The following is a 21,615-nucleotide window of genomic DNA, read 5'->3' as shown; positions in this document are numbered from 1 at the left end:
GCGGGGACACCATTACACGTGTGCACCATACATAGGTCACTACCTATGTATAGCGTCACAATGGTAACTCCGAACATGTCCATGTAACATGTCTAGGATAATGGAATTGTCACCCCAATACCATTCTGGTACTGGGGGGACAATTCCATGCATCCCCGGGGCTCCAGCATAGAGCCCGGGTACTGCCAAACTAACTCTGGGGTTTTCTCTGCAGCTACCGCTGCTGCCAACCCTCAGACAGGTTTCTGCCCTTCTGGGGCCTGGGCAGCCCAGTCCCAGGAAGGAAGAACAAAGGACTTCCTCTGAGAGAGGGTGTTACATCCTCTCCCTTTGGAAATAGGTGTGAAGGCAGGGAAGGAGTAGCCTCCCCCAGCCTCTGGAAATGCTTTGAAGGGCACAGATGGTGCCCTCCTTGCATAAGCCAGTCTACACCGGTTCAGGGATCCCCCCAGCCCTGCTCTGGCGCAAAACTGGACAAAGGAAAGGGGAGTGACCACTCCCCTAACCAGCACCTCCCAAGGGGAGGTGCCCAGAGCTCCTCCAGTATGTCCCAGACCTCTGCCATCTTGGTTGGAGGTGTGAGGGCACAATGGACACCTCTGAGTGGCCAGTGCCAGCAGGTGACATCAGAGACCCCTCCTGATAGGTGCTTACCTTTCTATGTAGCCAATCCTCCTCTGAGGGCTATTTAGGGTCTCTCCTGTGGGTTTCTCATCAGATAAGGAATGCAAGAGCTCACCAGAGTTCCTCTGCACTTCCCTCTTCACCTTCTGCCAAAAGATTGACCGCTGACTGCTCCAGGACACCTACAAACCTGCAACAAAATAGCAAGAAGACTACCAGCAACATTGTAGCGCCTCATCCTGCCGGCTTTCTCGACTGTTTCCTGGTGATGCATGCTCGGAGGGCTGTCTGCCTTCACCCTGCACTGGAAGCCAAGAAGAAATCTCCTGTGGGTCGACGGAATCTTCCCCCTGCCAACGCAGGCACCAAACTTCTGCATCACCGGTCCTCTGGGTCCCCTCTCATCTTGACGAGCGTGGTCCCTGGAACACAGGAGCTGGATCCAAGTGTCCCAGACAGTCCAGTGGCCCTTCTGTCCAAATATGGTGGAGGTAAGTCCTTGCCTCCCCACACCAGACAGTAATCCTGTGTACTGCGTGAACTGCAGCTGCTAGGGCTTCTGTGCAGTTTTGCAAGAATTCCTTTGTGCACAGCCTAGACCAGGTCCCCAGCACTCTGTCCTGCATTGCCCAACTCGCTGAGTTGGACTCCGACTTCGTGGGACTCCCTTTTGTTGTGCTGAGACGACCGCCGTGCTCAGATCTTCTGAACGCCTGGGATAAGTACTTGTAACTGCTTTACCACTTTGTCATTTGTGCTTTTCATAAGAAAAACATATACCAAATACTTCAGAATATACACAGTAACCTAAACAGTTTAACTTTCCTTCTCTAAAAACTTTCTAAAAAGTTTCTGAAAAGTTTCTGAAAACTTTCAAAAGTTTTCACAAGTTTTTCTCTGTTCTTTTAAAAGTTCTAAAACCTTTTTTCTCGCTCTGTCCTAAACCTTTTCTGTCATGTCTGCAGTAGAGCTTACTCCCTCAGTTGTCCAGGCAACATATGGGAATCTAAACTTTAAAAGTTTGAGGGGTCTCTGCATTGAAAGAGGTTTAAGCATTAGTAAGAACCCTACCAATGATCATCTCCTTCGCCTTCTCCTAGAAAGTGACCTGAACCAGTATGGCCCATCCCAGGATCAGGAGGAAGATGAGGGGGGTACCCAGCAAGAATCAGGGGAGGGCCCTGAGGACTCTGGGGAGGGTTCATCCAAAGACCTGCCAGCTAACAGGCCTCCTAGTGACACTGGTATTGGGAGGGGGTCACACACTAGTAGGGCACCTTTCACTCCAAAAGGCCAGGTTACGAGAGTCCAGCCAGTTAGAGACAGGTCTCTCTCTGTCAATTCCCACATTTCTTCTGTGTCTCAGAATTCCCAAGCCTCCCACCCTGAGGATAACACTATGGAAAGGGAACTCAGAAAGCTGAGGTTGGAAGAGGCCAGGCTGAAGCTAAGACAGCAGCAGTTGGCCTTACACAGGGAATCTCTAGATGTAGAGAGGGAAAGGCAGAGGTTGGGGTTAGTTCCCCATGGTGGCAGCAGCAGTGTTTTTGATAGTAATCCTGTAAGAGAACAAGATTCCAGAAACCTGCATAAGATTGTCCCCCCCTTACAAGAAGGGAGATGACATTAACAAGTGGTTTGCTGCACTTGAGAGGGCCTGTATGGTACAGTTGGTCCCTTAAAGGGAGTGGGCTGCGATCTTGTGACTATCTTTCACTTGTAAGGGTAGGGATAGGCTCCTTGCTGTCAGAGAAAGTGATGTTACTAATTACAACGTTTTGAAGGATGCACTCTTGGATGGATTTGGCTTAACCACTGAACAATACAGGATTAAGTTCAGAGACACCTGAAAAGAGTCCTCTCAAGACTGGACAGATTTTGTGGACTGTTCATTGAAGGGCTTGGAGGGTTGGTTACATGGCAGTAAAGTATCTGACTATGAAAGCCTGTATAATCTAATCCTGAGAGAGCATATTTTGAACAATTGTGTGCCTGATTTTTTGCACCAGTACTCGGAAGACCCATATCTGACCTTTCCCCAAGAATTGGGAAAGAAGGCAGATAAATGGGTCGGAACAAGAGTGAACAGAAAAGTTCATACAGGAGGTGACAAGGATGGCAAGAAGAAAGATGGTGAGAAATCTCAGGATAAGCATGGGGATAAGGGTAAAACCAAAGATCCTTCTTCAAATCCTAAACACTCTTCAGGGGGTGGGGATAAAAAATCTTCCTTCTCTTCTTCATAACCCACACACACTAAAAAGCCTTGGTGCTCTGTGTGTAAAAATAAAGGCCATAGGCCAGAGTATAAGTCCTGCCCAGGTAAACCCCCTGAGCCTACCACCACTAATACATCAAACTCTAGTGGCCCTAGCAGTAGTGGTAATAGTGGTGGGACTGCTGGCAACAGTCAAAAATAAGGGTGTAGTTGGGTTCACTTTTGGGTCCATCATAGAAAATGGGGTAGTCAGTCCCAAGACAGTTGGATAAGTACAGACAGACAGTTTCAATAAATGGTGTTGAGGCTTAGGCCTACAGGTACACAGGTGCCAGTATCACTTTGGTGACTGAAAACCTAGTGCACCCTGATCAACACATCATTGGACAACAGTATAAGATTATTGATGTCCATAACTCCACTAAGTTTCTTCCCTTAGCTATAGTTCAGTTTAGTTGGGGTGGAGTTACTGGCCCTAAGCAGGTGGTAGTATCACCTAGCTTACCTGTAGACTGTCTCTTAGGTAATGACCTAGAGGCCTCAGGTTGGGCTGATGTAGAGTGTAATACCCATGCATCCATGCTGGGCATCCCTGAGGAATTGCTTCCTCTCATTTCAGCTAGAATGAAAAAGCAAAGGAGAGACAAAGGCCTAAAAACTCGGGATCCTTCTCCAACAACAGGTGAAAAGGGCATCACAGTATCCCCTACCCACCCTGCCATTCAGGATACCATTCCTGTGGTGGGAGAAACCTCTCCTGGGGTGGCACCTGTTCCAAGGGAATCATCAGCTGGCATAGCTGTACTCCCTGAGGTGGAAGTACCTCTCTGTGGGATAACTAACATTGGTGAGAAAAAGAGCACCATTTTAGTGAACATGGAGCATCCCTCCAACCCTCCAAGGAAACTTTGGTGCAGAAACCCTGCACTGCCTCACAACACTTAGGACAGCAGCCCTGCCCTAGTGTGGAGCTCATAGGACAGCATCCCTGCCCTGCTCCAAAACAAGAGAAACATCATCCCCGTTCTCTCTTACAGCCATATGGACAAAGTATTTGCCCAGCGATGGCTTTATTGAGACAGCATCCCTGCCTGGCATTCTCATCACTAGAAATAGGTTCAGTGGACAATTCCCACTGCTCTAAACGTAAACATGCTAATAGGAACTCTGAGAATATAACTTCACATTGTTGGCTAGCTAAAAAACTTCAAACAGGGTGGTTTACATCCCCACAGGGAAGTAACCATATAGTGGATGACAAAGGGAGTAACCAATCTATTGCAGAGCTACTCTCCACTTATCACCACTTAGACAATAAAGACTCAACTGGCCAAGGATAGCCTTATTGTCCTTCGTTTGGGGGGGGGGGGTTGTGTGAGAAAGTAGCCTCTTTCTAGCCTTGTTACCCCCACTTTTGGCCTGTTTGTGAGTGTATGTCAGGGTGTCTTTACTGTCTCCCTGGGATCCTGCTAGCCAGGGCCCAGTTCTCATAGTGAAAACCCTATGTTGTCAGTGTGTTTTATATGTGTCACTGGGATCCTGCTAGCCAGGACCCCAGTGCGCATATGTTTGTGGCCTATATGTGTTCCCTGTGTGGTGCCTAACTGTGTCACTGAGGCTCTGCTAACCAGAATCTCAGTGCTTATGCTCACTCTGTCTTTCAAATTGTCACTAACAGGCTAGTGACCATTTTTACCAGTTCTCATTGGCACACTGGAACACCCTTATAATTCCCTTGTATATGGTACCTAGGTACCCATGGTATTGGGGATCCAGGAGATCCCTATGGGCTGCAGCATTTATTTTGCCACCTTTGTGACCTTTGCAGCTAGCCCGGCTTGTTTGCGGTCTTTCTGTGTGGAAACAACTCTGCATCCCCCAGCACGCCGTGGGACATCTTCTGACCAAAGGAGAAATTCCTGGCATTTTCCATTGTTGCAGAATCTTCAGCTTCTTCCACTCAGCCCTTTTGCATCTTCATCCGGGGTTTAGTGGGCTCCTGCCCCCCCCGGACACTTGCGTAACTCTTGGACTTGGTCCCCTTCCTTTACAGGTCCTCAGGTCCAGGAATCCGTCTTCAGTGCTTTGCAGTCAGTTGTTGTCTTTGCAGAATCCCCTATCTCGACTTTACTGTCTTTCTGGGGTAGTAGAGTAAATTTACTCCTACTTTTCAGGTTCTTGGGGTGGGGTATCTTGGACACCCTTAGTGTTTCTTACACTCCCAGCGACCCTCTACACACTACACTAGGCCAGGGGTCCCTAAGTGGTTTGCATTCCACTTTCTTAGTATATGGTTTGTGTTGCTCCTAGGCCTATGGCATCCTATTGTATTCTACAGTGTTTGCATATTTTTCTGTTTTACTTACCTGATTTTGGTTTGTGTGTGTATTTTGTGTATTTTACTTACCTCTCAGGGAGTATATCCTCTGAGATATTTTTGGCACATTTTTAGTAAAATAAAGTACCTTTATTTTTAGTACTTCTGTGTTTTGTTTTCTTATGATATTGTGCATATGACACCAGTGGTATAGTAGGAGCTTTGCATGTCTCCTAGTTCAGCCTAAGCTGCTTTGCCATCGCTACCTTCTATCAGCCTAAGCTGCTAGAAACACCTCTTCTACACTAATAAGGGATAACTGGACCTGGCACAGAGTGTAAGTACCCCTTGGTACCCACTACAAGCCAGGCCAGACTCCTACACAGAGTCTGGAGAACATTGCTCTCAAACGTTTCATGTTTCTGCAGTGCACCCAACCGGAGTCTCACAGACAGCAGAGAGCTCATGAATATTACTGAACAGAGCGACACTGGACACAGGATGCCAAGCTATTTATCTAAACAAACACAAACTGATGCAAAAACTTTGAGATTGTATCTCAGCCCTAAATGTGCTCACATCTTCTAGTTTTCAAGATTTATTAAGGTTTTAACTTTTCTTTTTACCTGCAGGACAATAAAAGCCAGAGTCTTCTTGGAGGGTGTAGCATTGGCTGGACAGTGTTCTTAAGCGTTATTTAGTCGGTCATGTTGTACCTGATTTTATAATTCCTACCACATTCAATAAGCTCTGACTGCTTGACTGTCCTGACCTCAGAACTAAAGGGCGAAAGCAGGGACCAGATGTATTACGCCATTTTGCCCTCACAAAACTTGCAATTTCAAAAGAGAGAGGGTTTGCAAAGCAAAAAGGCATTTTTGTATTCACAAAACCCATTTTGTCATACATTAAAGGCTTGTTGAATCGTAAAACGAGATTAGAAATGGACATCGAAGCGCAATTTGAAAGAGGCGTGTTTAGGGTGTTCCTTTCATACTGCAGCTTGGGATCAGATGTATCCAAGCTTGGTGGCTGCAACTCCTAAAGAGTTACTGACACCTCAAAGCGGTGGTAACTCATTCGCAAAATGGAAGGGGCTGCTATGGGACCTCTGTCCTCTTCGTGAAAGTTAAGATTAAGCCACTGCAACTCTCATACAAACTTTTTTTAACTTTTCTTTTTGAGCGCAGCAATGATTTTTTTTGTTGAGAAAATGAGCTGCATTAATAAAATTACTTTACTTGGAGGCGACGAGAGACTTGGTGGTCTGCTGACCCAAGCAAGCCACTATCGCTTCAATGCGCTTCAACTGGAGGGAGCAGCCGTGTGCAACCACCTCATTAAATCATATGACGTATGTCAGATTGCAATGCACTCCGAAAGGGACGTTTGAGAACTGACTTATTAATACAAAGGTCAGTTCTCAAAATCAGAACTGTTCCACACAAAATGGGGTCATATTGTGTAACTGCTTTTTGTGATGTGATTCCCAGTACATCTGGCCCGCAGGTCCCTATGGCTAAAACGTCAAGACTCTGGACTTTCTCCAAGGGATCCTCTCAAGAGACTGAGTTCAGATGGGGAATCTGAACGTCAATCAGCTCTCTTCACTCAGTGTAGCCCCAGACATCTTTTAGCACAAAGTACAGTTTATACACCAATGGCAGGCTGAGAGTATCTATGAAACCCTTTCTATCAGCAGCCGGCTGCTCTGAGCCAGCGGTGAGTACCTTGGATGCTCCCACCACCCTTTCTATCAGCAGCCCGCTGCTCTGAGTCATCAGCGAGTCCCTTGGGTAGTCCCACGGCCCTTTCTATCAGCAGCCCACTGCCCTCAGTCTGCGGTGAGTACCTAAGGTACTCCCACGGCCCTTTCTATCAGCAGCCCGCTGCTCTGAGTCATCAGCGAGTCCCTTGGGTAGTCCCACGGCCCTTTCTATCAGCAGCCCACTGCCCTCGGTCTGCAGTGAGTACCTAATGTACTCCCATGAGCCTTTTTTATCAGCAGCCGGCTGCTGTGAGTCAGTGGCAAGCACCTGGGGTGCCCCACGGCCCTTTCTATCAGCAGCCCGCTGCTCTGAGTCATCAGTGAGTACCATGGGTGGCCCCACGGCCCTTTATATCGGCAGCTCCCTGCTCCCAGTCAGCAGCGAGTATCTTCAGTGGTCACATGGCCTTTTCTATCATCAGCCCATTGCTCTGAATCAGCTGCAAGCACCTTGGATGGTTCCATGGCCCTTTCTATCAGCAGCCCGCTGCTCGGGGTCAGCAGCGAGTACCTTGGGTGGCCCCATGGCCCTTTCTAGCAGCAGCCCGCTGCTTGGGTCAGCAGCGAGTACCTTGGGTGCTCCAACAGCACTTTTGTATCAGCAGCCCGCTGCTCGGGGTCAGCAGCGAGTACCTTGGGTGGCCCCATGGCCCTTTCTATCAGCAGCCCGCTGCTTGGGTCAGCAGCGAGTACCTTGGGTGCTCCAACAGCACTTTTGTATCAGCAGCCCGCTGCTCGGGGTCAGCAGCGAGTACCTTGGGTGCTCCCACAGCCCTTTCTATCAGCAGCCCGCTGCTTGGGTCAGCAGCGAGTACCCTGGGTGCTCCAAAAGCACTTTTGTATCAGCAGCCCGCTGCTTGGGTCAGCAGCGAGTACCTTGGGTGCTCCAACAGCACTTTTGTATCAGCAGCCCGGTGCTCGGAGTCAGTGGTGAGTACCTTGGGTGGACCCACAACCCTTTCTATCAGCAGCCTGCTGCTCTGAGTCATCAGTCAGTACCATGGGTGGCCCCACGGCCCTTTATATCGGCAGCTCCCTGCTCCCAGTCAGCAGCGAGTATCTTCGGTGGTCACATGGCCCTTTCTATCATCAGCCCATTGCTCTGAATCAGCTGCAAGCACCTTGGATGGTTCCATGGCCCTTTCTATCAGCAGCCCGCTGCTCGGGGTCAGCAGCGAGTACCTTGGGTGGCCCCATGGCCCTTTCTATCAGCAGCCAGGTGCTTGGGTCAGCAGCGAGTACCTTGGGTGCTCCCACAGCCCTTTCTATCAGCAGCCCGCTGCTTGGGTCAGCAGCAAGTACCTTGGGTGCTCCAACAGCACTTTTGTATCAGCAGCCCGCTGCTTGGGTCAGCAGCGAGTACCTTGGGTGGCCCCATGGCCCTTTCTATCAGCAGCCCGGTGCTTGGGTCAGCAGCGAGTACCTTGTGTGCTCCCACAGCCCTTTCTATCAGCAGCCCGCTGCTTGGGTCAGCAGCGAGTACCTTGGGTGCTCCAACAGCACTTTTGTATCAGCAGCCCGCTGCTTGGGTCAGCAGTGAGTACCTTGGGTGGCCCCATGGCCCTTTCTATCAGCAGTCCGCTGCATAGGGTCAGCAGCGAGTACCTTGGGTGGCCCCATGGCCCTTTCTATCAGCAGCCCGCTGCTCGGGTCAGCGGCAAGTACCTTGGGTGCTCCCACAGCCCTTTCTATCAGCAGCCCGCTGCTTGGGTCAGCAGCGAGTACCTTGGGTGCTCCCACAGCACTTTTGTATCAGCAGCCCGGTGCTCGGGGACAGCGGCAAGTACCTTGGGTGCTCCCACAGCCTGGGCATGTGCTTCGTGCAGATGATCCAGAGCGAGGTTAAAGTCTTCAGCAATGATGGGGTAACCAGCAGCACACAGCTCCCTCGCCTCTTCCTCACTCAGCTGGCTGGAGGCACTGTGCAGAAATACAACACAGGGAGTTAATGCACACAAGCGCCAGGACATGAGGGGCACACAAGCATCATAATGAACACCAGCACACGGACAAGGTAAACACAAGCAGCAAGACACTCCCAGGAAAGCATCAGTCGAGGGGAGTTAGTTCACACGAGCACCAGCATGCACTGCGCAAGTGAGTATCAGCCTGCGTCACATGGCTGCGATTAGCACGGCAGTTGCCCGTTCTGTATACCTCCCAGAGAGTGAGATAAAGGGGGACAAGGCTTTGGCAGGATGGGCCATCCTGCCAGTATGTGTGTTTGGGGGGGGGGGCTCTTACCTGCCTCGATTACACTTCAAAGGAGCTGCTTCCAGCACACTCACAAAGAACTTGACACCCTAGACCTCTTGGAGCCGGGGCAGGGGAAGGGAGATCGTTTCAGAAACCAGATGTAGAAGGGCCTGGAGGTTTCTCCACTTCAGAGGCTGGCATCAAGTATAAAAAATGGACTTAAGACAAAGTGTTCAGTACACTCCTGGGCCTGTGGACTTTACAGAAAAAGGAATGACTTGTTCCCCAGAGGTCTGCCCCGCTGCTTGAGGCCTGCTTGTTCCCCTGAGGACTGCCCCGCTGCTTGAGGCCTGCTTGTTCCCTTGAGGACTGCCTTGTTTCATAGAGGTCTGCTCTGCTGCTTGAGGCCTGACATGATTTCCAGAGGACCGCCCTGCTGCTTGAGGCCTGCGTGTTCCCCAGAGGACTGCCCTGCTGCTTGAGGCCTGCGTGTTCCCCAGAGGACTGCCCGGCTGCTTGAGGCCTGCCCTGATCTCTGAGACGGAAGACTCGACCTGCTCCCTTCATCCCAGGCTAACCTGAGTGACTGCAGTGGTCAGCTGGCTGACTGCCTGTTCTGAGCTAGAGGAACTCAAGAAGCTCTGGAGGCCTCTGGCAACTGCCCAGCTGACCTGCTGCAACTGGACCTCCCTGAGGGCCTATGCTGGAGTGAGTTTATGATCCCCATGAGCTGCTTCCCCACGTCCTGGATCCTTGGCTGGCATCAGATGAGAGTCTCTTGTGAAATCCTGACGTTTTGAACTCTGCGCGCTGGACTTTGAGACGGTAGCTCTTACAGCAGAACTAACCTGGTGCCTGTATCCAACCCGCACTATCACGGTCGGCCTGAACTTGTGACTTTGCCTGGGTCTAGCGTAAATAGAGACCCACAGCTGTGTGCGGTCTGCTTTTTGGTGATATTTTTACTTAAACTTTTAAAATTGTATTTTTCCAGTTCTAATTGTCATTTCCGACTCATTTTATTTATTAAATCTTACTCTGTTTATCTAAATTGGTGTGGGCTATTTATTGTGCTGTGTTTTCACTTTATTACTGTCTATGTGCTGCATAAATACTTTACACGTTGCTTCCAAGTTAACCCTGACTCTTTTGTGCCGAGCTACCAGGGGGTTGCGCCCAGGCTAATTTAGTGACTCTTGTGGTTCACCCTGACCCGGATTTCGATTGCTGCTCGAGAAGGGTTTTCAACCCCTCAATCAAAATCTCAAATTCTTACGTTAATAATATCTGAGGTAACTTTAGAAAAGCCTACAAAGATGTACCATGCAGCATTCACATCACTTCTTCTGTTCTGAACACATTAAACATCAGTTCAAGCCAGAAATCACAAAGCTGCCGAATGAAGGATCCATTTGTGATCTTTTCCAGAGGCATCTGTCTGCTGTAATTTCCGGCAGGTGACAGCTCTCACGTGTATCCCATCACCCGATGCCACTGTGTGTGAGCATCCCCCAGACAGCGCTGGCCATCTCACTGCACCTTGCTTCCCGATGGGTTACATGCTTGTTGTACTGACCTTTTACACCAAAATGCTTGTCAAATAAGGAGTTGAGAGACCAGTTCAAGAGTCAAACTGGCGGCTTTTATTCTAGGACATCTGGTTGTCTCGATGAGGTAAGCTACTGAGTATGAACAAATAGCTCCGACACCCACCAACCTCTGAGGAAAGCAGTCAACACTATGTTCTTCTGATTTTTCATTCTTGCCCACTGAGTAAGAGACGGATAAAAACTGTCTGCACCCACATGTTGGTGGGCTCCTTTGACAGCTTCATGTGGCGGTGAGCATGAGGAATATACAAATCATCGGGCCCAAAGAGAAGCTGACTACATGATGCCCCCAGATCTCCCTCAGAAATGCTTGGGAATTCTCTTGTGAAAGGGAGAGTGTCCAGAATCCACCTCACAAAGTGCCCATGTTACTGAGGAGTCGAAGATTTAGAGAACAATGTGGCCAGGAACTCACCTGTGGTCAGCTGAAGCACCCACCAAACATGCAACTGATGGCACCTTCGCAAAGGTGGACTGCAGCCAATCCCGCAACCACCGCCAGATATTTGGTAAACCGGTGCAGATGTTTTAATGCCCAGTGTGGAGGGAGGACACTGCACAATTACAATCAGGGCACTCCCTGCAGAGCTGAGTATTTTTTCAACCAAACTGTGCCAATCCACTGTGCCCACAACAAATGTAAAGCAACAAAACCAACCCTTGGCAGCTAAATGCACACAGAGAGCCAAACTAAACAGCATCAGCGGTATACATGGCAAGGTTGTTCCAGACAACTCTCTATGGCACAACGAGCAAGAGGGGGCCGGGCTTCTCAGTATGTAATGTTTACTACGCAGTCTTTACAATGCAGCACGTTACAACCTGAGTCTTTAACACTCAGGTAAGTACCACAAAGGCCTGTTTCAGGCACTTTACAATGCAGACTTGACCACACAAGAGTTTTGTTAAAATAATTTTGATGTCACTTAAAAAAGGGGGGATGAAAGGTTCTGGAAAGGACTATTAAGGGCTTCAGTAGACAACTCAATTATGGGCCCATTGCTAAGCATGGGGGAGCTGTAGGAAAGTACCATCTTGCCTGGCATCATACCCCCATATTTCACTGTATATATGTTGTTTTAGTTGTATGTGTCACTGGGACCCTGCCAGCCAGGGCCCCAGTGCTCATAAGTGTGCACTGTATGTGTTACCTGTGTTATGACTAACTGTCTCACTGAGGCTCTGCTAACCAGAACCTCAGTGGTTATGCTCTCTCATTTCTTTCCAAATTGTCACTAACAGGCTAGTGACCAATTTTACCAATTTACATTGGCATACTGGAACACCCTTATAATTCCCTAGTATATGGTACTGAGGTACCCAGGGTATTGGGGTTCCAGGAGATCCCTATGGGCTGCAGCATTTCTTTAGCCACCCATGAGGAGCTCTAACAATTCTTACACAGGCCTGCCACTACAGCCTGAGTGAAATAACGTCCACGTTATTTCACAGCCATTTTATACTGCACTAAGTAACTTATAAGTCACCTATATGTCTAACCTTTACCTGGTAAAGGTTGGGTGCTAAGTTACTTAGTGTGTGGGCACCCTGGCACTAGCCAAGGTGCCCCCACATTGTTCAGGGCCAATTCCCCGGACTTTGTGAGTGCGGGGACACCATTACACGTGTGCACTATACATAGGTCACTATCTATGTATAGATTCACGATGGTAACTCCGAATATGGCCATGTAACATGTCTATGATCATGGAATTGCCCCCCCAATGCCATCCTGGCATTGGTGTGACAATCCCATGATCCCCCGGGTCTCTAGCACAGACCCGGGTACTGCCAAACTGCCTTTCCCGGGGTTTCACTGCAGCTGCTGCTGCTGCCAACCCCTCAAGACAGGTTTCTGCCCTCCTGGGGTCCAGCCAGGCTTGGCCCAGGAAGGCAGAACAAAGGACTTCCTCAGAGAGAGGGTGTTACACCCTCTCCCTTTGGAATAAGGTGTCAGGGCTGGGGAGGAGTAGCCTCCCCCAGCCTCTGGAAATGCTTTGATGGGCACAGATGGTGCCCATCTCTGCATAAGCCAGTCTACACCGGTTCAGGGATCCCTCAGCCCTGCTCTGGCGCGAAACTGGACAAAGGAAAGGGGAGTGACCACTCCCCTGACCTGCACCTCCCCTGGGAGGTGCCCAGAGCTCCTCCAGTGTGCTCCAGACCTCTGCCATCTTGGAAACAGAGGTGCTGCTGGCACACTGGACTGCTCTGAGTGGCCAGGGCCAGCAGGTGACGTCAGAGACTCCTTCTGATAGGCTCCTTCAGGTGTTGCTAGCCTATCCTCTCTCCTAGGTAGCCAAACCTCCTTTTCTGGCTATTTAGGGTCTCTGCTTTGGGGAATTCCTTAGATAAGGAATGCAAGAGCTCATCAGAGTTCCTCTGCATCTCTCTCTTCACCTTCTGCCAAGGAATCGACTGCTGACCGCGCTGGAAGCCTGCAACACTGCAACAAAGTAGCAAAGACGACTACTGCGACCTTGTAACGCTGATCCTACCGCCTTCTCGACTGTTTTCCTGGTGGTGCATGCTGTGGGGGTAGTCTGCCTCCTCTCTGCACGAGACGCTCCGAAGAAATCTCCCGTGGGTCGACGGAATCGTCCCCCTGTAACCGCAGGCACCAAAGAACTGCATCACCGGTCCTCGGGGTCTCCTCTCAGCACGACGAGCGAGGTCCCTTGAACTCAGCAACTCTGTATAAGTGACTCCCACAGTCCAGTGACTCTTCAGTCCAACTTTGGTGGAGGTAAGCCCTTGCCTCCCCACGCTAGACTGCATTGCTGGGAACCGCGTGTTTTGCAGCTACTCCGGCTCCTGTGCACTCTTACAGGATTTCCTTTGTGCACAGCCAAGCCTGGGTCCCCGGCACTCTAACCTGCAGGGCACGACCTCCTGAGTTGTCCTCCGGCGTCGTGGGACCCTCTTTCGTGACTTCGGGTGAGCTCCGGTTCACTCCACTTCGTAGTGCCTGTTCCGGCACTTCTGCGGGTGCTGCTTGCTTCTGAGAGGGCTCCTTGTCTTGCTGGGCGCCCCCTCTGTCCCCTCACGCAATTGGCGACATCCTGGTCCCTCCTGGGCCACAGCAGCATCCAAAAACCCTAACCGCGACCCTTGCAGCTAGCAAGGCTTGTTTGCAGTCTTTCTGCACAGAAACACTTCTGCACGACTCTTCACGACTTGGGACATCCATCCTCCAAAGGGGAAGTTTCTAGCCCTTGTCGTTCTTGCAGAATCCACAGCTTCTACCATCCGGTGGCAGCTTCTTTGCACCCACAGCTGGCATTTCCTGGGCATCTGCCCACTCCCGACTTGATCGTGACTCTTGGACTTGGTCCCCTTGTTCCACAGGTACCCTCATCAGGAAATCCATTGTTGTTGCATTGCTGGTGTTGCTGTTTCTTGCAGAATTCCCCTATCACGACTTCTGTGCTCTTTGGGGAACTTAGGTGCACTTTGCACCCACTTTTCAGGGCCTTGGGGTGGGCTATTTTTCTAACCCTCACTGTTTTCTTACAGTCCCAGCGACCCTCTACAAGGTCACATAGGTTTGGGGTCCATTCGTGGTCCGCATTCCACTTCTAGAGTATATGGTTTGTGTTGCCCCTATCCCTATGTGCCCCCATTGCATTCTATTGTGACTATACAGGGGAGTGGAATTTATTAAAATATCTACTTGTCCAGGGGACAGGTTGCTTCTCAAATCTACTTGTCCTGTAAAAAGATCTACTTGTCCCTTTGGTGCCATGTAGTGTGGCGAAAAATTATGGCAGCAATTAATAGCCTCTCTGATTATGCCAGGGCTACTACCATAGTAGGGCTTGAATACTTGGAGTTTCAATCCCTACTGTAGCAATTTCCTTATTTTGCCACCTTTCTGCAGATCTGCATACTGGGGCTGGAGGAAGCAGTAAGCAATAGTTTCAGGGCTGGAATGCCTTTGAGTCTGCAAACCTACTAACCTGCATGTTTTAAAGATTTTTACCAGCTTCTCTCTAATATTTTCCCATAATAAGAAAGGTTGGACATTTACTCCTGACAATGGCAGAATTAGAACTTCTTCCAGGGTTGGGAAGAAAGTGGCTGGAGGGAAAATGAACATGCAAATGCTCAACAGATTTTCACATGAGCAAATCTACACATTGTATTTACCCATGCTAAAATACAGTTCACAAATATTTTATAGGGGTACGACATATACCATGGGTGCACTTTTGTGACTTTCTTTAAGAATTTGGGGCCACATGTAGGTAGGTTCAGATTTGTGACCTGCAAATTGCAAGTCGCAAATCCGAATGTAGGATGGTGTCCCTGACACCATCTGTGATTCGCAAGGGCTTCGCAAATGCCCACCTCATGAATAATCATGAGGTGGGTCGCAATTTGCGACCCCCTCGCGAATGGTGGCCTGCTGGAGTCAGCAGACCACCATGTCTGTGACTGCTTTTCAATAAAGCAGTTTTTTTTGTAATGCAGCCCGTTTTCCTTAAAGGAAAACGAGATGCATAACAAAAACATAAAATGAAACGTTTTCGTTTCATTTTTTTTAGAGCAGGCAGTGGTCCACAGGACCACTGCTTGCTCTGAAAAAATGTTTACAGTGACATTCACAATGGGAAAGGGGTCCCATAGGGACCCCTTCCCTTTTGCGAAAGTGTTAGCACCCATTTGAAATGGGTGCAAACTGCGATTGGTTTGCGCCCGCGTTCGTGGTCACAAAACAATCCTACATTGCACTGCGAGTCGCAATTAGGAAGGGAACACCCCTTACTAATTGCGAGTCGCAAACCCGTTTTGTGATTCGGTAACCAGGTTACTGAATCGCAAAACTGGGTTTGTGCATCGCAATGTGCTTTTTGCATGTCGCAAACAGCGAAAGTCGCTGTTTGCGACATGCAAAAAGCTACCTACAAGTGGGTCTTGGTCCCTAATTAGGTCTGGTGTTAACAAAGACATTTTGTTTTTATTAAACTTCTATTTCTCTCTCTTTCGGCTGGCTTTACTGTGAGTGATCGCATTCTGCTCTTCCACAAGGAGCATATTGCCACACAAAGTAGTTTTGTTCAGTGTCAGGAACTACAGTGGCAATCAGTGACGTAACGAAACTGGAGGGTGCCCCTTTGCAAAGAACATGGAGGAGCCCCCTCTCCAGACTCACTCAGGGCAGGTGCTGTGCTGGAGGGGCCCCCTGGAGGGCGGCTGCGGGGCCTTTGTTATGCCGCTGGTGGCAACGTGTGCTTTAAGAGTTCAAAAACTTTTTGGGGGGGTTTTGCCAATGTTTGTTACAATGTTGAGGGCCTGGTAGCTCCCACAACAATAAAGTGTTACAAAAGCCATGTCAAAACAAGACACGCATTGATGAAACTAAAAGACTTATAAAAATATGTCAGATCAGTTGGCTTTGTCAGTGTTTGTTTATTTTCATGCTTCCCATAATCGTGTTGAAAATGGTTACACTGATTTTCCATTAGAAATATTTTTGGGAAATACTAGCATGCATCAACACATTTTACTAAATGACACTTCATTTGCATATAATCAGAGAGCATTCTGGGAGCATTATACTTAGCCTCTTAGCCTAAACTTTTCAAACATGTGTGTACACGTTTTTTTTTGTACTGGAACCAACGTCAGTAGTGAAGTGTGACCTTAAAACATTTATTTACAGCACTCACCCTAATAATGAAGGCTTTCAAATAAAGTTCGAACAGCATTATCTTTTGGAAACACATTACCTCAACTGCAGAGAATTCCACTCTCTGTAAACAGGCAGCCAAAGGGTTTGTGCTGCAGGGGGTTGGGCCTACTTGTCCCAAGGACAAAGTAAACATAAAAACTTGTTGCCCTTGACCCCAAACAAGATGTCCCGGGCGTCGGGCGATAGGAATTCCACATCCCTGCTATACATTGTTTGCACTGTTTTCTATTGCTATTACTGCATATTTTGGTATTGTGTACATATATCTTGTGTATATTTGCTATCCTCATACTGAGGGTACTCACTGAGATACTTAGGCATATTGTCATAAACATAAAGTACCTTTATTTTTAGTATATCTGTGTATTGTGTTTTCTTATGATATTGTGCATATGACACTAGTGGTACTGTAGGAGCTTCACTCGTCTCCTAGTTCAGCCTAAGCTGCTCTGCTAAGCTACCTTTTCTATCAGCCTAAGCTGCTAGACACCCCTCTACACTAATAAGGGATAACTGGACCTGGTTCAAGGTGTAAGTACCCCTTGGTACCCACTACAAGCCAGGCCAGCCTCCTACATTGGTTGTGCAGCGGTGGGATAAGTACTTGCAACTACTTACCACTTTGTCATATTGTACTTTTCATAAGAGAAAAATATACAAAACAAGTTCAGTGTATGTACACCTAACCAAAAAGTCTTGCTTTTCTCCTCTCACTTCTTTGCTAAGTGATGAAAAGTACCTCTAAAACTTTCCAAAAAGTTCTTTAAAAGTTTAAAAAGTTTTTTTTCTGTTCTTTAAAAAGTTCTGAAACTTTTTCCTCTCTTTTTCTGTCCCTCAAACCTTTTCTATCATGTCTGGTACAGGCCAAACTCTTGATCTGGCCAGCATAGCTTATGACAACCTTAGCTGGAAGGAAGCAAGGAGTCTCTGCTTAGATAGAGGTTTAGGGGTAGGGAAGAATCCCTCAAGACAACTGTTAGTTAATATGCTCATTGAACAAGATAAGACCTTAGTTGGCACTTCTGGTGAGAAATTAGCTGATGGTTCCCACTCTGATTCTGGGGCACCCCTAGGAAAAGGGTTAGAAGGATACCTTCCCAACCTGCCCTTTAGCAGGCCACCTAGCATAGCTGGTACTAATGTGACTTCACATCAGAGTAAAAGTGTTACTTCTCATCACAGTAGGAGTGTGACTTCTGTAGGCCAGGCTGTTAGAGTGCCATCTGTTAGGGACAGGTCTCCCTCTGTTCATTCACACCATTCTTCTGTGTCAAGGCATGCCCAACCCACCCTCCCTGAAGACAGATTGTTATAAAGGGAACTCAATCGATTGAGAGTGGAAGAGTCCAGGCTGAAGCTTAAAAAGCAACAGCTGGATCTAGACAGGGAAGCATTTGACTTAGAAAAAGAAAGGCAGAGGTTGGGGTTTGGACCCCATGGTGGCAGCAGCAGTATTCCAAATAGTCATCCTGCAAAAGAGCATGATTCTAGGAATCTGCACAAGATAGTTCACCCTTACAAGGAGGGGGATGACATTAACAAGTGGTTTGCTGCACTTGAGAGGGCCTGTGTTGTACAGGAGGTCCCTCAAAGGCAGTGGGCTGCTATCCTATGGCTATCTTTCAGTGGAAAGGGTAGGGATAGGCTCCTTACTGTTAAGGAAAGTGATACCAATAATTTTACAGTTCTTAAGAATGCACTCCTAGATGGTTATGGCTTAACCACTGAACAGTACAGGATCAAGTTCAGAGAAACCAAAAAGGAGTCTTCACAAGACTGGGTAGACTTTGTTGACCATTCAGTGAAGGCCTTGGAGGGGTGGTTACATGGCAGTAAAGTTTCTGACTATGAAAGCCTGTATAACTTAATCCTGAGAGAGCATATTCTTAATAATTGTGTGTCTGGTTTGTTGCACCAGTACCTGGTAGACTCTGATCTGACCTCTCCCCACGAATTGGGAAAGAAGGCAGACAAATGGGTCAGAACAAGGGTGAACAGAACAGTTCATACAGGGGGTGACAAGGATGGCAAGAAGAAGGATGGTAAGTCTTCTGACAAGGGTGGGGACAAATCTAAAAATGAGTCTTCATCAGGCCCACAAAAACACTCTGGTGGGGGTGGTGGGCCCAAATCCTCTTCAAATCAAAACAAAGAAAAGAAACCATGGTGCTATTTATGCAAAATAAAAGGCCATTGGACAACAGATCCCAGTTGTCCAAAGAAAAGCACCAAGCCTCCTACCACTACAACCCCTGCTGCTACACCTAGTGCCCCTAGTAAGAGCAGTGGTGGTGGGAGCAAACCTACTAATAGCCAATCCAAGGGAGTAGCTGGGCTCACTTTTGGTAACTTAGTTGGGGTTGGTCTTGTTAGGGAGACCACAGAGGCTGTGTTAGTCTCTAAGGGGGCTATTGATTTAGCCACCTTGGTTGCTTGTCCCCTTAATATGGATAAGTACAAGCAACTTCACCTAATAAATGGTGTTGAGGTTCAGGCCTACAGGGACACAGCTGCCAGTGTTACCATGGTAATAGAGAAACTGGTCCACCCTGAACAACACCTACTTGGTCACCAGTACCAAGTGACTGATGCTCATAACAACACACTTAGCCACCCCATGGCTGTTGTAAATCTCAACTGGGGGGGAGGGGGGTTACTGGTCCAAAGAAAGTTGTGGTTGCCTCAGATTTACCTGTAGACTGTCTACTAGGGAACGATTTAGAGACATCAGCTTGGTCAGATGTGGAGTTGAAGGCTCATGCACCAATGCTGGGCATTCCAGGGCATATTTTTGCTTTAACCAGGGCTCAGGCCAAAAAGCAAAAAGGACAGGGTGACTTGGATCCTGGAAGAATGGACCAAGTGCTCCCTAAAGCTAGGGTTAGTAAAGGTAAAACACTACCTACTATCCCTCCCTCTACAGTGGATTCTACTTCTGAGGAAGAAGAATTTCCACCCTTTGCAGAACCTACACCAGAGGAGCTGGAAGCAGACACTGCTGAGCTTTTGGGTGAAGGGGGGCCTGCCAGGGAGGAGCTGAGTGTGGCACAGCATACCTGTCCCACACTAGAGGGTCTAAGGCAGCAAGCTGTCAAACAAGAAATGGGGATGTCAGTGACTCTCACAGAGTTTACTGGGAGGATAACCTTTTGTATACTGAAGCAAGGGATCCAAAACCTGGAGCTGCCAGGAGATTGGTGATTCCTCAGGAGTATAGAAAGTTCCTCCTAACTCTAGGCCACGACATTCCCTTAGCTGGACATTTGGGGCAAATTAAAACTTGGGACAGGCTTGTCCCCTTGTTTCATTGGCCTAGAATGTCAGTGTAAGTCTTGTGAAACCTGTCAAGCCAGTGACAAAACAGGTGGCACCCCAAAGGCACCCCTTATTCCACTACCTGTGGTTGGGGTTCCCTTTGAAAGGGTAGGGGTTGACATAGTTGGCCCCCTTGACCCTCCTACTGCTTCAGGCAATAGGTTTATCTTGGTGGTAGTGGACCATGCTACCAGATACCCTGAAGCAATTCCTCTAAGGACCACTACAGCTCCTGCAGTGGCAAAGGCCCTCCTGGGAATCTTTTCCAGGGTGGGCTTCCCAAAAGAGGTGGTATCAGACAGGGGAAGCAATTTCATGTCTGCTTACTTGAAGGCCATGTGGAAGGAATGTGGTGTTACATACAAGTTCACCACACCCTATCATCCACAAACAAATGGACTGGTTGAGAGGTTTAATAAAACTCTCAAAGGAATGATAATGGGACTCCCTGAAAAACTCCGCAGGAGATGGGATATCCTGTTACCTTGCCTCCTTTTTGCTTACAGGGAGGTACCCCAAAAAGGAGTGGGCTTCAGCCCCTTTGAACTCCTATTTGGACACCCTGTGAGAGGTCCTCTAACACTTGTGAAGGAGGGTTGGGAACAACCTTTATAAGCTCCTAAGCAAGACATAGTGGACTATGTAATTGGCCTAAGATCTAGAATGGCTGAGTACATGAGAAAGGCCAGTAAAAACCTTCAGGCCAGCCAAGAGCTCCAAAAGCAATGGCATGACCAGAAGGCTGTTTTGGTTCAGTACCAACCAGGGCAGAAAGTGTGGGTCTTGGAGCCTGTGGCCCCAAGAGCACTCCAAGACAAATGGAGTGGACCCCACATTATTGCTGAGAAAAAGGGTGAAGTCACCTACTTAGTTGACTTAGGCACTGCCAGGAGTCCCCTTAGGGTGCTCCATGTCAATCGCCTGAAACCCTACTATGACAGGGCTGATCTCACACTGCTCATGGCAACAGATGAGGGACAGGAAGAAGAGAGTGACCCTCTCCCTGATCTCTTCTCTTCCACAGAACAAGATGCTCTAGTGGAAGGGGTAGTACTTGCAGACTGTCTTACTGCTGAGCAGAAAGACCACTGCATAAATCTCCTGGGTCAGTTTTCTGAACTCTTTTCTACTGTGCCAGGCACCACTTCTTGGTGTGAGCACACTATAGATACTGGAGACAGCTTGCCTGTCAAAAGTAAGATCTATAGGCAGCCTGACCATGTCAGAGACTGCATAAAACAAGAAGTGCAGAAAATGCTTGAACTGGGAGTGGTTGAGCACTCTGAAAGTCCATGGGCCTCTCCTGTGGTACTTGTACCAAAACCTCATTCCAAAGATGGAAAGAAGGAAATGCGGTTTTGTGTAGACTATAGAGGTCTCAACCAAGTAACCAAAACTGATGCTCACCCTATACCCAGGGCAGATGAGCTCATAGATACACTGGCATCTGCCAAGTATCTAAGCACCTTTGATTTGACTGCAGGGTATTGGCAGATCAAGTTAGCAGAGGATGCAAAAGCAAAAACTGCATTTTCAACCATTGGAGGGCACTACCAATTCACAGTAATGCCTTTTTGGGTTGAAAAATGCACCTGCCACGTTTCAAAGGTTGGTGAATACAGTCCTGCAAGAGATGGAGGCTTTTAGTGCAGCATATCTAGATGATATAGCTGTCTTTAGCTCCACCTGGGATGATCACCTGGTCCACCTAAGGAAAGTTTTGGAGGCCCTGCAAAAGGCAGGCCTCACTATCAAGGCTTCAAAGTGCCAGATAGGGCAGGGCAAAGTGGTTTATCTGGGACACCCGGTAGGTGGTGAACAGATTGCACCACTTCAGGGGAAAATCCAAACGATTATAGATTGGGTTTCCCC

At 48.4% G+C, this 21,615-nt stretch overlaps 1 protein-coding gene across 1 annotated transcript in view; it reads right to left on the bottom strand.

The window, feature by feature from the left end:
* The window catches only part of PEX6 (peroxisomal biogenesis factor 6), a 203,915-nt gene that overhangs the window by 57,063 nt on the left and 125,237 nt on the right, over positions 1-21,615 (bottom strand). Inside the window, exon 10 of the mRNA XM_069236435.1 lies at positions 8,715-8,847. Within this exon, the coding sequence (XP_069092536.1) occupies positions 8,715-8,847 (133 nt within the window). The remainder of the gene's footprint in view (positions 1-8,714; positions 8,848-21,615) is intronic.

Source organism: Pleurodeles waltl, chromosome 5 (genome assembly GCF_031143425.1).
Source record: "Pleurodeles waltl isolate 20211129_DDA chromosome 5, aPleWal1.hap1.20221129, whole genome shotgun sequence".
NCBI lineage: Eukaryota > Metazoa > Chordata > Amphibia > Caudata > Salamandridae > Pleurodeles > Pleurodeles waltl.
This window is presented reverse-complemented; position numbering and strand designations above follow the sequence as displayed.